Source organism: Ictidomys tridecemlineatus, chromosome 4, assembly GCF_052094955.1.
Source record: "Ictidomys tridecemlineatus isolate mIctTri1 chromosome 4, mIctTri1.hap1, whole genome shotgun sequence".
Lineage (NCBI taxonomy): Eukaryota > Metazoa > Chordata > Mammalia > Rodentia > Sciuridae > Ictidomys > Ictidomys tridecemlineatus.
In genome coordinates, this window is record NC_135480.1 from 197809113 (window position 1) to 197823286 (window position 14174).

At 48.3% G+C, this 14174-nt stretch overlaps 1 protein-coding gene and 1 long non-coding RNA gene across 7 annotated transcripts in view; one reads left to right on the forward strand and one right to left on the reverse strand.

Moving 5' to 3' along the window:
- The window catches only part of Ttll11 (tubulin tyrosine ligase like 11), a 243304-nt gene that overhangs the window by 55621 nt on the left and 173509 nt on the right, over positions 1-14174 (reverse strand). For 4 of the 6 annotated variants that reach the window (XM_078048135.1, XM_078048133.1, XM_078048134.1 and 1 more), the window contains one exon: positions 7605-7703. The exons of the other annotated variants lie outside the window; for them this stretch is intronic. In XM_078048135.1, the coding sequence (XP_077904261.1) occupies positions 7605-7703 (99 nt within the window). The remainder of the gene's footprint in view (positions 1-7604; positions 7704-14174) is intronic. 6 annotated transcript variants of the gene reach the window in all.
- On the forward strand, positions 1197-8587 carry LOC144377354 (uncharacterized). Its single transcript, XR_013438290.1, has 3 exons — positions 1197-2061; positions 7458-7662; positions 8446-8587. It is a non-coding gene; the product is annotated as an uncharacterized LOC144377354 (long non-coding RNA).

The following is a 14174-nucleotide window of genomic DNA, read 5'->3' on the forward strand; positions in this document are numbered from 1 at the left end:
GCTCTGCGAACACTGCAGAGCAACCTCCCACCCCTCATCTGTCGCCCTCCCAACAGCAGCTGCAGAAGCAAAAGGCAGTGTTCCCATTGTGCAGGCAAAGAATTTGAGTGCTCTGGGAGGAGTCAATAAATACGGAAAGCTGACTTCGGTTATTTTCAAGTGTGCTCTCTGTCCCCAAAGGCCTTCACCTGGGACAGCACTGGAATTTTCTCCAACAGGTTCTCATCTTTCCTTCACTCTTCGGCTCTCTGTAGCTTTTAAAAGTCACCTTCTAAGTCCAACACCTGCCAGACAAATTCATCCAGATGTCCCACTTGCATCTCAGTGAGCTCAACATTCCAAGTTGAACACAATTTGTCCCCTGGAACCTGCTTCTCGCTGTTTCCATGTTGTTCTTGGCAACGTCATCCTTCCAGCCAGCCAAGCTCAAAACCCTGAAGTCAGCTCTGGCTTCTTCCCCTTCTTCACTCTGGTTTCTGGAGATTGCTCAGAAGCCTCCACTGTTCCTCTTCCACTCAGAGGCTCGGATTCAAGTGTTCTGGGGAGTCTGAGCAAGTGGGAAGTGGCCAGCAAGTGGCTGTGAGGACATGGGGCCTGGGCTCCTGCTGATGGCAACGCCTGCCTCCTTGGCGCATTCTCTCTCTGGATTCTGACAGCCCCCCCCAAGGTTATCACTATTCCTAGTGTGATTCCCATCTTCCATACAAGACACTTTCCTTATGAGACCTAAGAGGGGTGACGTGCTCTGTCCCAGGTCATCCAGCTTAGAAATGGCAAAGACAGATCGTGAGTCCGGACTGGTCTGCCTGGAGAGCAGGAGCTCCCAGCCAGGACGCAGAGCTCCTTCCCACCCAGTCCTGAGTTTGCTGAAAGCAGGGGCCCTTGCATCTTGTTTGTCTCTCGGCAGGCACAGCGACAGCAGGTCCGCCTCATGGTGTCTGATGAGAGAGTGGCTGGACTGAGAGTTCACGGGAAGTGTTAGCTCAGAGCCAGCCAGCCTGAATCCCTCACCCCCTGAGACCCTTCTCTCTGCCTGACCTTGGAGAAACAACTAGATAACAGCTAGGTGTGGGCTGAGTAGTGCCCCCGCCCACGCCAGCGTTAATCCCCAGACCCGTGAGTGTGACCTTATCTGAAAAGGGTCTTGGTGGATGTAATCAAGTTAAGAATCTTGAGATCATCCTGGATTTAGAGAGGGCCCTAAATCCAGTGACAGGTGTCCTCATAGAAGAGAAAGCCAGAGGGAGAGCTGACATGGACATACAGAGAAAAGGGCCAGCTGAAGACAGAGACGGGTTGATTGATGTTGCCACAAGCCAAGGAACAAATTGGAGCCACCAAAAGCTGGAGGAAGGATTTTCCCCAACAGGATCAGCGGGGAGTGTGGCCCTGCCCTGATCTTGATTTCAGACTCTGGCCTCCAGAACTGTGAGAAAATACATTTCTATGGCTTTCACAGAAATGCCTGATGACTTGTATGGCAGCCTTAAGAAATTAATACAAGGTCTCAGTTTCCTCATCTCTGAAATGGGTAACCTCGGGGCCTTGCTCTGAGACAGCATAAGGGAAAGCTATTAGATAGAGCCGGGTAGACAGTAAGCTCTCAAAGAAAGAGAGTTGGACAGAACTAAAAGATTCTGAGTTGATTCCTTGAAGTTTCTCCCTGGGGCACACCTGGCCGACTGCCTCTGCCTGTACTCTCAGACTTGTCCACTGTTTAACTTCAGAACTGGCGTGCCAGAAGGAGGAGCCACAGGGAGTATCTCCTCTGAGCCCAGATGCAGGGATGAGCGGGCGGCCAGCAGAGACGTTTGTGGCCTTGCGAGGCTGGCCACTAAACGCTGGCTCATCTCCAGCCCCGAGATGATGAGCCCGTCACGGGGGGTTTCACAAAACATCTGTTTCAGGAACAAGCCTGTTGTTTCAGGCAAGCTCTGGAGATAACAGTGAGCTTCTCCTGTACGCAGCCGTGACATGCTCACAGAAGCCAGGCATTTCTAAATGGAACCAATTTCTGAAGTGGCGGAAGCCCATCAAACTCTTCAAGAGCACATATCGCAGGTGGGAGGCCCAAGCAGTTTCCTTTGTGGCTGCAGACCTGAGGTGACAGTCCCCCTAGCTTACAGGGAGCCATCGGGGGTGGCTGGGGGTAGGGGTAGCGCTTTCTCTGAAATCGGTCCCTCTAAAGGTTATGCTTAATTCTGTAAGGAAGTCAGGTCCCCAGGCTTCATGCATATGGATGGCAGCCATGGTTGAATGATAACCTGCTATTTCTCTGCCCCACGTTAATCGACTTTGGTTGGCTACTGAGTATTTGACTAGGAAACGCTATGCTAGCGCACATACCAATGATCCCCAGGATCCAAACACAGCTTTGTGCTGGATTTGACTCAATTCCGGTTTGAGATAAGAAAGCACGAGTGAACTGTCCCATGTGAGATGAGCAGACCGTGCCTTGGCATGAGATAGAGAGAGAGCCAGAAGGCAGATCCAACAGAGGAGAGAGCTGGGACACTTTCCTTATAGTACTCTCGCTGTCCTGGGGGGAGGGGACACCTGAACCAGTGAAATCAGGAAGCTCCTGAAGAAAAAACGCTGAAGGTTCCTGCCCCTTGGGAATCCACACGGAGCCCAAGGCACTCTCTGCTCCCGTGCAGCTATCTGCCCTGCTCCTTGGGACTCAGGCCTGAGCTGCTCAGGGGCACCAGGAAGCCCTGGCCCCGCAGTGAGGGTCTGAGTGGGTCATACTTTCTGGAGCTTAGCTCCCCATTAGCCTGCAGCTGCCCTGGCTGGGGAGGCTCTGCCATTTATTCTGAGTGTCATCCAGGGGGTCACTGGCCTACGTAGCCCTTGCCTCAGTCCCCCCTGGAATTCTTTGCGTTCTGGACTCTGACTAGCCCCAGAACCCTCACCGTCTCTAGCAGTCTGTCGCTAGGGCCCTGTGGACCACGGGGTCGAGCCCATCTTGGCTGATAGAGAAGTTCTGGAGGCCAAGTCTGCAGGGTACATCAGGCTGCGTCTATGGTTCATCTTGCCCCAGTTCTCCCATGCTCCACACCTGCTCCCAGAAACAGACCAATGGGACCAGAGGAGCCACACATTTAAAAAGCAAACAGCTTCAGGTTATAGAGACTGACAAGTTCAAGGGCTTCATTTCGTATGTGGACAAGAACTGAGCTCTGGAGATGGGATGGGATTTGTCCAAGGGGTCCTAGTTGAGTTGTAGGACTTAGGAAGACAACTGTGTGTTGAGAAAACATCTTGAGGTGTTTGGTTCTAGGCCAACAGCAGCTCTTTGCAGACAGGGCCTGGTTAGATTTATCTCTGACCCCTGGCAGCAGCACAGGCTTGGCCCAGGACAGTGGCTCAGTAAACATCACATGGACCTGAGTGAATCAGTCTCTTTTGTAAAATAAGTCAGACATGGACATATTACTGAAGCCAGCACAGGGGTCTAATTTCAGGGTTCTGTGAACAGCTTACCTACCAGCAAGTGCTGTTTCTGCCTGTAAAATGGCGTGGGAGTAGAGAAGGAAGTAGATGAGGATATCCTGTCACTGTGTTAATTTTCTCCTTGCATAACCGAGACCCTGGGTCCACAAAACAATAGCAGATATTTACCGGCGCTGTGGTATGCAGGCCCCGCCCTAGGGCCCTGGCACATTTGGTCCTCAACCCCACCAGGCAGGCTTTACCAGCCCTTCTTTGTAGGTGGAAACCGAGGCACAGGCCTGAAGGGGCTTGCCCAAGCTCACATAGTTCAAAGGTGCTGCAGCCTCGGTTTCACCTCGGGTCTGAAGTGCTTTGCCTGAGCCGCTTGTTCTGGTGTGAGAAGAGGAGAAAGAACTAACATGTCTCAAGGGTTTGCTCCGTGCCAGGCATGGGAGGGACAGGGATGCTTTTCCTCCTCTCCAGCCCTGTGAGGTTTCGCAGTGAAGCAAATAGGCCTAGTAAGTTTCCTAGGTGATCCAAAGCCAGGTAGAGACAGAGAGGGCCCAGAAGAAGGGGCAAAACACAGGGAGAGCTCTGGAGCCTGGCTGGACTTGCCATCTGGCCGACTTGGGTCACTTGCTTAGAAATTTCAAAAAATTTTTGATAATCCAGGGGCTGAGGATGTAACTCAGTGGTTGAGCACTTGTCTAGCAGCCATGAGGCCATGGGTTTGATCCCAGACCCACAAAAAATAAACAGAATAACACAAGGTAAAAATAAAACTGATAAACCACGCACAACATAAAATCTATCATTTCACCTTTTTGAAGAGTGGAATTCAGGGGCATCAGGTACATTTGTGGTCGTGTGGCCATCACCATCAACCAGCCCCAGAACTTTTCCATCTTCCCATACGGAACCCCTCCCCCTGTTAACACTAACTCCTGTTCCTTCATCAGTTCCTGTAGCCATCATCCTCCCTTCTGTCCCTCAGGCCTGGCTGCTCCAGATGCCCAGGTGGAGTCAGAGTTTGGTCTTTAGTGTCTGACTCACTCCACTTAGCATAAAACCTAAGCCTCCAGCCTTGTCCTCTGATTCCAAGGAGGGACTTGCCAATGCCCCCATCTCCCTTGCCTCCTGCAGTGTCTGGGCCAGAAACCAGAGAGAAGAGATCATTCTCTCTCCTCTCACAGGGACTGAGTCGCCAAGTTATGTTCCTCCTGTTACCTAGTTCACCTGGGTCTCTGCCATCACCTGTCACCTGGCTGCATTTCAAAAGCCTTTGCAAGTCTCATGGCTGTCAATGTCCCCTTCCAACTCGTCATGCATGTCACAACCCAAGAGCAGATCTGACCTTGTCACTCTCAGCCTCCCCTATCCCTAGCACATTCCCTCATTTCTTTCAAGTATTTATCCAGATGTCCTGTTCTCAGTCAGGCCACCCACCCCTGAGCATTCTGTCAATGGTGGCAAACCACACTCTCCCGAATTCCAGAGGCTACTCCTTGTTCCGATTTTCTCTGCAGCACTCATTACCATGTATCATAGCAAAGTCATCCCTCTGGACCTGTGAGGGACTGGTTCCAGGACCCCCCATGGGTGCCAAAGTCCTTGGAAGCTCAAGTCCCTTACATAAAGCAGCATGATGTTTGCATACAACCTGCACAATCCTCCCTTGTTCTTTAAGTCATCTCTAATACTTATGCAAACGCTACCTAAATAGCTGCTATACAGATAGGTTAGGAAGTAATGACAAGAAAACCAGTACGTGCACGTGCAGTACAGATGTGCACCCTGCCCCCTGTAGTTTTGTTCTGTTGCTTGTTCTGTGGTCTGTGGATGCAGACCCTGGGAATAGGGCGGCTGTATAGATTTTATGCATTTGTTTTGTTTATGTCCATCTTCTGCCCTCTCACCCTCCAATGCCCTCCCTAATGTCAGTTCCCCAAGGCAGGGATTTTACAAGTGTTCCCTGGGGGTCCCCAGTCCTAGCACACAGTGAGCACTCAATAAATATGGGTTGAGCTCATGTGCCTGTAGGACAAAGCCTCAGCTCTGGCCTGGCTGGGCCTTCCCTTGCTCTGGTTCTGGGTCCTTCTCCAGCCTCACCTTCTACCACATTCCCATTTAGGCTCCAATCAGATTATTCGGATTGCCAAGTTCACTACCCCTGGGCCTCTGCACACGCTGTGCCTCTGCCTGGATATCACTCCTCCCACTATGTTCCTCCCTTCTGCTGGTTTGGGTGGCTTCCTTTGCTAGACTCCCATGATACCCTGTTTTTGCCCCTTTTGAGTTTTTTTTTTTTTCACACTATATTACAAATGCCCCTTTCTAGACATTTCTTGGCTGTCATCTCCACCAGGGCAGGATGATCTTGCTGGATTCTCAGCTCCTCGGTGCCTGCACTGAACATACTGTACATGCACAGAAAACTTCTATGGAAAAATGAGTGAACTTTATGAGTCTCAGCTGCTTTACCTTAAAACAATGGCAATGCTGCTCCTGCAGGGTGGCAGGAAGACTAGAGATAACACACAGCATGTGTAACCCCTGCCACTGTGCCCGGCTCAGTGCAGGCACAACACCTAGTGGTCTGTGTTGGCACTCAGGTGCAATGGAGGGATGGCGGAGGAGCTGTTTCCTTTGTTCTAAACCCATCGACTGAAGTCCTTCTGTCATCAGTCAAATCTGGGGGCCATGCTCGTCAGCATCAGCAATAGAGAGACTTCCTGTCCTTTCCTGTCTTATTCATCACATTTTTGGCAGCCTGCCCACTGCCTACAAAAAACATCCAAGTCCAGTCTCTTCCCAGAATTGACTATATTTATAATCATCATGTCATGGGATTGAGAACATCCAGGGACCTTGGGGATGAGCTTTCCTAATCCCTCATTTTATCCCTAAGGACATAGCTTCAGAGAGGTTGACTGACTTGTTCAGGTTACACAGCTAGTTAGCAATTTCACTTTGTCTTTCTTTGATGCATAATTTCAATTCTCTCTGGTTGAACCTGTTGGACCCTAAAGGATTTCAGGGTTTAGTCTAAAACTCTCTTGGGCTAAATCCTGACCATTAGCATCACCATACAAATAGTTGAAGATGAAGAGACACCTTCTAGGTGACCCTCAATTCTCCTGTTCTCACTGACACCTGAATGAATAGTCTGCTATCGGCCCGGGGGTGGCCATGCCTCACCACAGCCACTGCCATGCCCCATGGAGGAGGAGCGAATATTTCTGCCTGCCCTAAAGTGGGGTCCCCTTGGCTGTGGGCACAGGGGGCTTTGTGGGCTGCTCTGAGTGCGGAAGTCAGTACAGAAGCAATGCAGGGCCTGGACCCCAGGGAAACTGTAGAGGGATCCAAGGAGTCAAGTGAGGGGTGGCCTTGCTGGAAGGGGACCCAGAACTTGCTCCTACTGGGAAGAGAGCTGTGAGTCATCAGCCACTTCCAGCAGACTAATTCACAACCTCTGGTCCCAGAGGAAATCATTACTCCTAATTATTATTATTAGGCATAATGACTAATTAGTAAAAATAGCTACCATTTACTGAGTGCCAACTTAAGCCTGCCTCTTAATGCATATTATTTCTTTTTTCCTGTTTTACACTCTAAAGCTTATTCTCTATTTTCCTAATTATAAAGTCAATATGTGTTCATGAAAAAAATATTTAAAGGTGCCAAAAGGCAGAAAGGGGAGCAAAAATCACCATTTGGTTCATAGGGAAACATTGTTACAGGCATTATTAACATATTGATATTTTCTTTCTAGAATTTCCTTTCTCTCCTTGTTAGTGTGTGTGCATGTAGTAAGTGAGATTTAACATAGTTGTGATCACACCTGTATGAAACTCTCACAATGACCCTAGGAGTTGGGCATTATTATCTCCATTTTACAGATAAGGAACCTGAGGCTCAGAGAGGGCGAAGTTACACAGCAGGTGAATGGCTGGACAGGGTCTCAGGTCAGGCCCTTCTGTTGAGACACATCCTTTACCCACTGTGCCATGTTCCTTCCTGTTCAGCAAGGATGAACTGGAGAGGTTTTGATTACATCTCTACTTCTGCTGCCCTGTGCCTCTGCTCAGGCCTGCTGGCCTGCACCCTGCTAAGCCATGCATAAAGGAGAGGAAGGTTATCCCAGCTACATCTACTCCAGTACTGGCCAGTACCTGACTATGGGAAGCCTCGAAAGCTTAAGCTTCAATGAAGATATTCTGTCAGAAACTGGTGAGAATCTGTATTTTCTGTCCATATAGATATCTGGAAAGCTGAAATCAGAAAGCATAATGAACCATTTTTTGTTTGTTTGTTTTTTGCAAACTGTTTTGTACAAGACAGATACAAGTTAAGTACTACAGAAGGGCAGCTGGAAGACTGCCTGCCTGTGGCTGACCTGCAAAATCTAGGAAGGGCTGGGGCACAATGAACCACCCCTGTGGGAGCGCAGAGAGGACTCAGAGTCAGAGTCTTGTCCAATGTTTGAACAAGCCATAGGAAGTAAGCATCTTTACATTGGCACCAATCAGATCAACAGGTGACACTGTCTGTATGACAAGCACTGGGCACGAGGGATATAAAAGAAATAAGACAGTGTCCTGATTGCAAGGAGCTTATGGAATAAAGCAGAGAGATTCCTAAAAGGGAAGTTATGTACGATGGGATGTAATGAGGGGTGAGACAGCCACAAAACCTTAAAAAAATAAAACAAACCCCAGGAGGTTGGATCCCTAAAACCTTAAGATGGAAGAATTCATGGTTGAGAAGAAAGAGCAGGGCCAGGTAGGAGACCAAGGTCAGGAACAAAATGTTTAAAGTCTTTACTACGGTCCTGCATTCATCAAAACAAAATAATAAAGATGAAAGACTAAATAAAGATATGACTTATCTTCAGTTTATAACTCTTAAGTTTAGTAACAGTAGGTTGGTCACTTTGCTCCCTGGACAGTGTTTAGGCCCTTTCTCTTTTGCAGTTTGATCAAGCTGTCTGGAAAATATTTTGCTTTGTTGCAGATAATGTGCACAAGGAAGCATGTGTGTGCGTGCGTGGCGCTTCACCACACATCTCCACTGAACGATCAGAGGTTGTTAAAATCTGGCTCCAGACCTTATCAGAGACCCAGAGGGCAGGGAATACTGGGAGAGAAGGGAATGCTGGGAGTGCAGGGGGAGTGGGGCATGCTGGGAGTGCAGGGGGAGTGGGGCATGCTGGGAGTGCAGGGGGAGCGGGGAATGCTGGGAGAGGGGGGCATGCTGGGAGTGCAGGGGGAGCGGGGAATGCTGGGAGTGCCCCTGCTTGTCAGTGCTGCACAGAGATGGTTTTCCTCCCCTGCCTACCATACTCACCCGCCCCATTACCACGGCCCGGTGGCCTTGGCCCCACATTTCTTACTCTGGGCCCAGGAACCCGGCCCATCTGCCTATCTTGCCCCATCATTTGCCCTTCTCCAGACAGGCTGAGGGTCAGTTCCAAAGCCCAGGCCCTGAACTGCGCTGAGCGCCCCTCCCTGGCAGCCCGAGGACCAGCCTCCGCAGCCATGCCCTTTGCAGCTTCTCTCCTCCCTTCCCAAAACTCAGGTCCTTCTTTTTCTAATTATTCCCCAAAGGAGTGACATTGGGGATGTGAGAACAGAAATGCTGTTCTTCCCTACATCTTCTTCCCACGTCTTCCCTACCAAACGGTTCACAAAGGCCCGCACGGGGAAGTCTGTGGAAACCTGACCTTCACCAGGGGCTTGGGGCGGATGAGCATGTCTGCGCAGCTGAAGAGGCCGTGGAGGAGGAGGCCTGGAGATGATCATCAGGGGCACATCCCTGCTGGGCCAGGGATGGGACAGTGTCTGAGTGTGATGGGCGCCCAAGCTGAAGGAAAAGCACGTACAGAGGATCAGAGGCTCCGCACCGCTGGCTGGGAGTCACGGCTGGGTCTTCTGTTTACCCTACCGCACCAAAGGAGCTTTGGAAAGTAAATGTCAACCAAGTACCTATTCGACAGATTCAATTCAGGCCATAATAATTCAAGTTTCACCCAACACTCTAGAAGCGAATGGACTTATTAAGGAAACCTGTATAAGAATGTCAGAATGCCATGCACACACAGGAAAATATAAAGAGGGAGTCCCTTGAAAGTCAGGGTTTGACTAACCCACCACGGACAGGTGAATGTACTTTGAGTTTTCTCCAGGAATGGAAAACAAAACAAAGCAACAGCAAAAAAACCAACCCATACTGGTTTTCTACTTAGCTGATATCCATTGAGTATTCTCAGGTCTTCACAATAACCCTGTCAGGCAGGAAACAGGCCCAGTCAGCTTAACCACCTTCCTTGAGGTCACACAGCCAGCACATGGTAGAGCTGGGGTTCAAGCTAAGCAGCCAGAGCCTGTTTTTCACCCACCCTGAACTGTGGTCACTCTGCAGGCCCAGTCTTGTCATTTTTCTTTCTCCTCCAGGGGCCCAGCCTTCTCAGAGTATCACCATCATCTCTGTGATGGCCCCAAATGATTTTCCTAGCTTCCACCAGGCTTTCAGCCCACAATTTACAAACCCTTTCAACAATTTGGACAGTCCCCCGCCACTGTGCTCCCAAACACACACACTTGCAGTCTGTCTCCAGCTACCCCTGCATGGTGGTCTCCCTTCAGAAGCTCAGGGAGGTGGTCTATGCCATGGCCCCATTCCAGTCCCCTCCCTGGGCACTCTAGCTTCCTCCTAGTCTCCCTGTGCCCTGCATAGCCTCTGTGGTCATGCTTTTCACCACATCTTCCCTACCAAATGCAGATTGTTTTTTCTTTCCCTTCCCCCTCCTCTCCCCTCTCCTGTCCTGTGCAGTGGTAGGATTTGAAGTATGCAAGGGTCTTATCCATCCTGTCACACAGCTTCCCAGTGTCCTCTGTGTCCTCCAAGGGGTCGGGCATGGCAGGCTGCCTGGACAGGGCCCATAGTGGGAGAGCTCAGTCCACGGGAGAGGCAGGTTCAGGTTTGAGGAGCATGGTAAGAGGTGTGTCCAGCGAGCTGCTAGGCAGGGAAGGAGCCCTGTACCCCTTTCCTCTGGGTCCACATGCCTGCTCTTTCTGCTGGGTGCTTTTCTTTGCCTCGTCTGGGAATCCTTGAGCACCCTGACAGTCTTGTCATTGCAAGGGTGCCTCTCCTGCTCCACAAGCCCCCGTGCCTGTCAGACCTGAGTCGGCATCAGAGGACACACTGGCATCGCAGGCCCCCTGCTCTAGCCCTCCTTGAACTTGCCAGGCACAGTCTCCCCGAGGCCTCTGCACTGGCCAGTCCCTCTGCCTGAGGCTCCTCCTCCCTTGCCTTGCTCTCTTCTCCTCTGGGCTGTTACTAAATGCTGCCTTCCCTGACCCCGACACCCTGTATGCCTTCCCTGCTTTCTTTTCCCACCATAGTACTTATTACCTCCTAACTCACTGAATATTTTAATTATTTTTCTTTCTCCATTTTTCTCCTTCCACATATTCCACTACTACCAGAGTGTTCCATGAGACTTGGGATTATGACCATTCTGTTCACTGATACATTCCCAGAAACTAATGTGTCAAGCGCACATCATTTGCTCCATAAATATATGTTGAATTAATTAAGACAATCTGGCTTATATCCAGGTGCAGAGGTGCATGACTGGAATCCCAGCCACTGGGGAAGGTGAGGCAGGAGCATTGCTGAGGCCAGCCTCAGCAACACAGTGAGGCCCTGTCTCAAAATTTAACAAATCAAAAGGGCTGAGGATGTGGCTTAGTGGTCCAGCATCGTTGGGTTCAATCCCTAGTACCAAAAAAAAAAAAAGGGGTGTGGTTTGTTTATAAATATCTATTCAGAGTTTGGTGTTGTGCACTTTTTTACCCCATCAATAACCCATTGAGATAGACACTATTTCCCCTACTCTATGGAGGAAGAAAGCCAATGAGTACTGTGGGCAGTCCAAGTTCCTATACCCAGTCTGTGGGATTTGAACCCAGGACAGCCTGCCTCTCAAGCCTGTGTTTATCAAGCTCCCCACATGGCAGAAGGTGCTTCCTAATGGTCTGAACAGCCTCTCATGCTAAATTTAGCATTTAACTGGAGCACTTGCCTTTAGTAAGGCTCTGTCCCTCCTGGGTCTACAGGGCCTATCTTTTTCTGCTTCTCTTGAATGCGGTTCACAGGGGTGAAGATTCTCCACCCCGGTTGTTTCCTCCAGGGACCTGAAGCTCTGGCTTCTGGATACTGTTGCTGCTGCTGCTGAAGAGCAGCCACCAGTCCACCTCTCACAATGCTGAGGACGGCTGTCTTCTGATGTCTGCTTATATGATCCTTTTTTTGTCCTTGCTATTTAGCAGCTTCACAATGGTGTGTCACCTGTGGGTTTCTTCTCATTTATTTTGTATGGGATTCAGTAGGCTTTCTGAATCTGGTAATTGATGTCTTCCATATCTAATTCTCAGGAGAAAATTCTCATCCTTAATTTGCTTGACTCTCACCTCTCTGCATTCTTTCTTTCTTTCTTTCTTTCTTTTGGTACCAGAGATTGAACCCAAGGGCACTCAACCACTGAGCCACAACCCCAGCCCTTTTAAATTTTTATTTAGACACAGAGTCTCACTAAGATGCTTAGAGCCTCCCTAAGTTGCTGAGGTTGGCTGTGAACCTGTGATCCTCCTGTCTCCACCTCCCCAGCCACTGGGATTACAGGCATGTGCCACCATATCCAGCTCTCTGAATTCTTTGTACTACCAGTATCTGGAACGTCTACAGAATGTATGTTAGCTCTCTTACTCTATCTTCTACATCTTAACACTTCCATTCTATTTTCCGTTCCTTATTTATTGTCTGCATTAAATTCTGGATCATTTCTTCAAATGTATCTTCAGTTGTCTATCAGTTATCTAATTTCTTTTTAGCTGGGTCTACTGTGCTATTAAATCCATCCCACTGAATTTCTATTTAAATTATTTTTAAAATCTGCCTGATCATTTTCTTTTATACAAATTTTGCTAATGGTTTTATTTTTGATACTCTTATTTCTATAAAGAATTAAACATATTTATTTTATACCATATAAATAATAATTTGAATATTCATAGTCATTATGAAACTGATTCTAAATTTTGTCATTTTCTCCTTATTCTTATTTGTGTGGTTTATTTTCCTTTTTTTCTTTCTTTTTTTTTTTTTTAGTTTCCCCACTATAAACCTGTGTTCTTTGGATCTTTATTGGTTGGAATTTTTTTAAAAAAAATTTTTAGTTGTCAGTGAACCTTATTTTATTTGTATGTGGTGCTGAGAATTGAACCCAGTGCCTCACACATGCTAGGCAAGTGCGCTACCACTGAGCCACAACCCCAGCCCAATTGGTTGGAATTTTTGAGTCCTGGATTTAAAGTTCATTCTGTCAGAGAAGAGCTGTTTGCTTCTACCATATGCCAAAGACCTAGGACACCTTTAAACTCAATTGTAAGTTTTCTGCTTTTCAAGACATGTGAATTCCAACCCAAAACCTTTTTGAGGAGTGGCTGTCACCCCTTCTCCTCCCAGACCCAAGGCCAACCCCGGCGAGTATCTCTACCACCCTTTACGGGTTCCGCAGCTCACCCATAGAAGCCGTGATCTTTTAGTGGTCCTTGCTTTACATGGAAGCTTCCAGTCACACTTCCCTCACTGTTGGGGCTCTAGGTTTTCTCTCTCCACATATTGGGCCCCAGCTCTGGCCACCAGGAACTCTGCCTGCAGGGAGAACCCAGCCTCCTGCTTATCCCCTCTGAAAGTGTGCCTTCCCATTGTTTCTGATCACTGAGAATTCCCCTTACTTTCCTACCAGCTCATCCATACATTAAAAAAAAAAATTAAATCATCCAGCATGGGCTAGGAGAATTTCATCAGATATCTACTTTGTTATGTTGCTAGAGACAGAAGATATATTATGTGATTAAACCAAAAATTACTTTTATTGCTTTTCTTGCTGTTTAAAAACAATACCTATTCCCTATAGGGGAAAAATGAAACCATGGATAAGCAATAAGATTAAAAAATTACATTTCTTAGCCTCCCACCCAGAAATAACCAATTAACATTTTGATGCATAAACTTCTTTATGTGTATAAAACGAGTCCTCTGGATTTGTTGTTTTGAGACCAATCCTTCACTGCATCTGCAGTGATGTGCTTTCCTGGATATCGCTGCTACAGTTTGGATCTTAAGTGTGGCCCACAGGCCCATGTGGTAAAGGCTTGTCCCAGGCTGATACTGTTGGGACTTTTAAAAGGCAGGGCCTCGTGGGAGGTCTTTAGGTCATTGGGGGATGTGCCCTCAAAGAGGACTATGGGACCCTGGTCTCTTCCTTTCTCTCTTCAGCTTTCTTTCTGTCCTAATGTGCTGCCTCACATTGGGCCCAAAGCCACAAGGCCAATCAATCATGGACTGAAAGCTCCAATACTGTAAGCCCAAAGAAACCTTTCTCTTTATAAGTTGATTACCTCAGGTATAGTAAAGGAAAACTGACTAACATGTTTGCAGTTCTTTAAAATGACCAGAGTGGGCCAGGGTTTTCGCTGAAGGAGGTAGCTTTTGAGGAAGAGTCAGCCTGACTCCAAAATCTTACTTTAGCCATTGTTAATGCTAGGCGTTTCCCACTAAGCATTAGCTAAAGCATTGTCGTTAGGAACCCTGGAGAAAGGAACGTCTCTCACAGTTTGTTTTGATTCCCCATGTCCCACTCTAGACCAACTGTGTCTTTAATTGTGCTCAGCTGG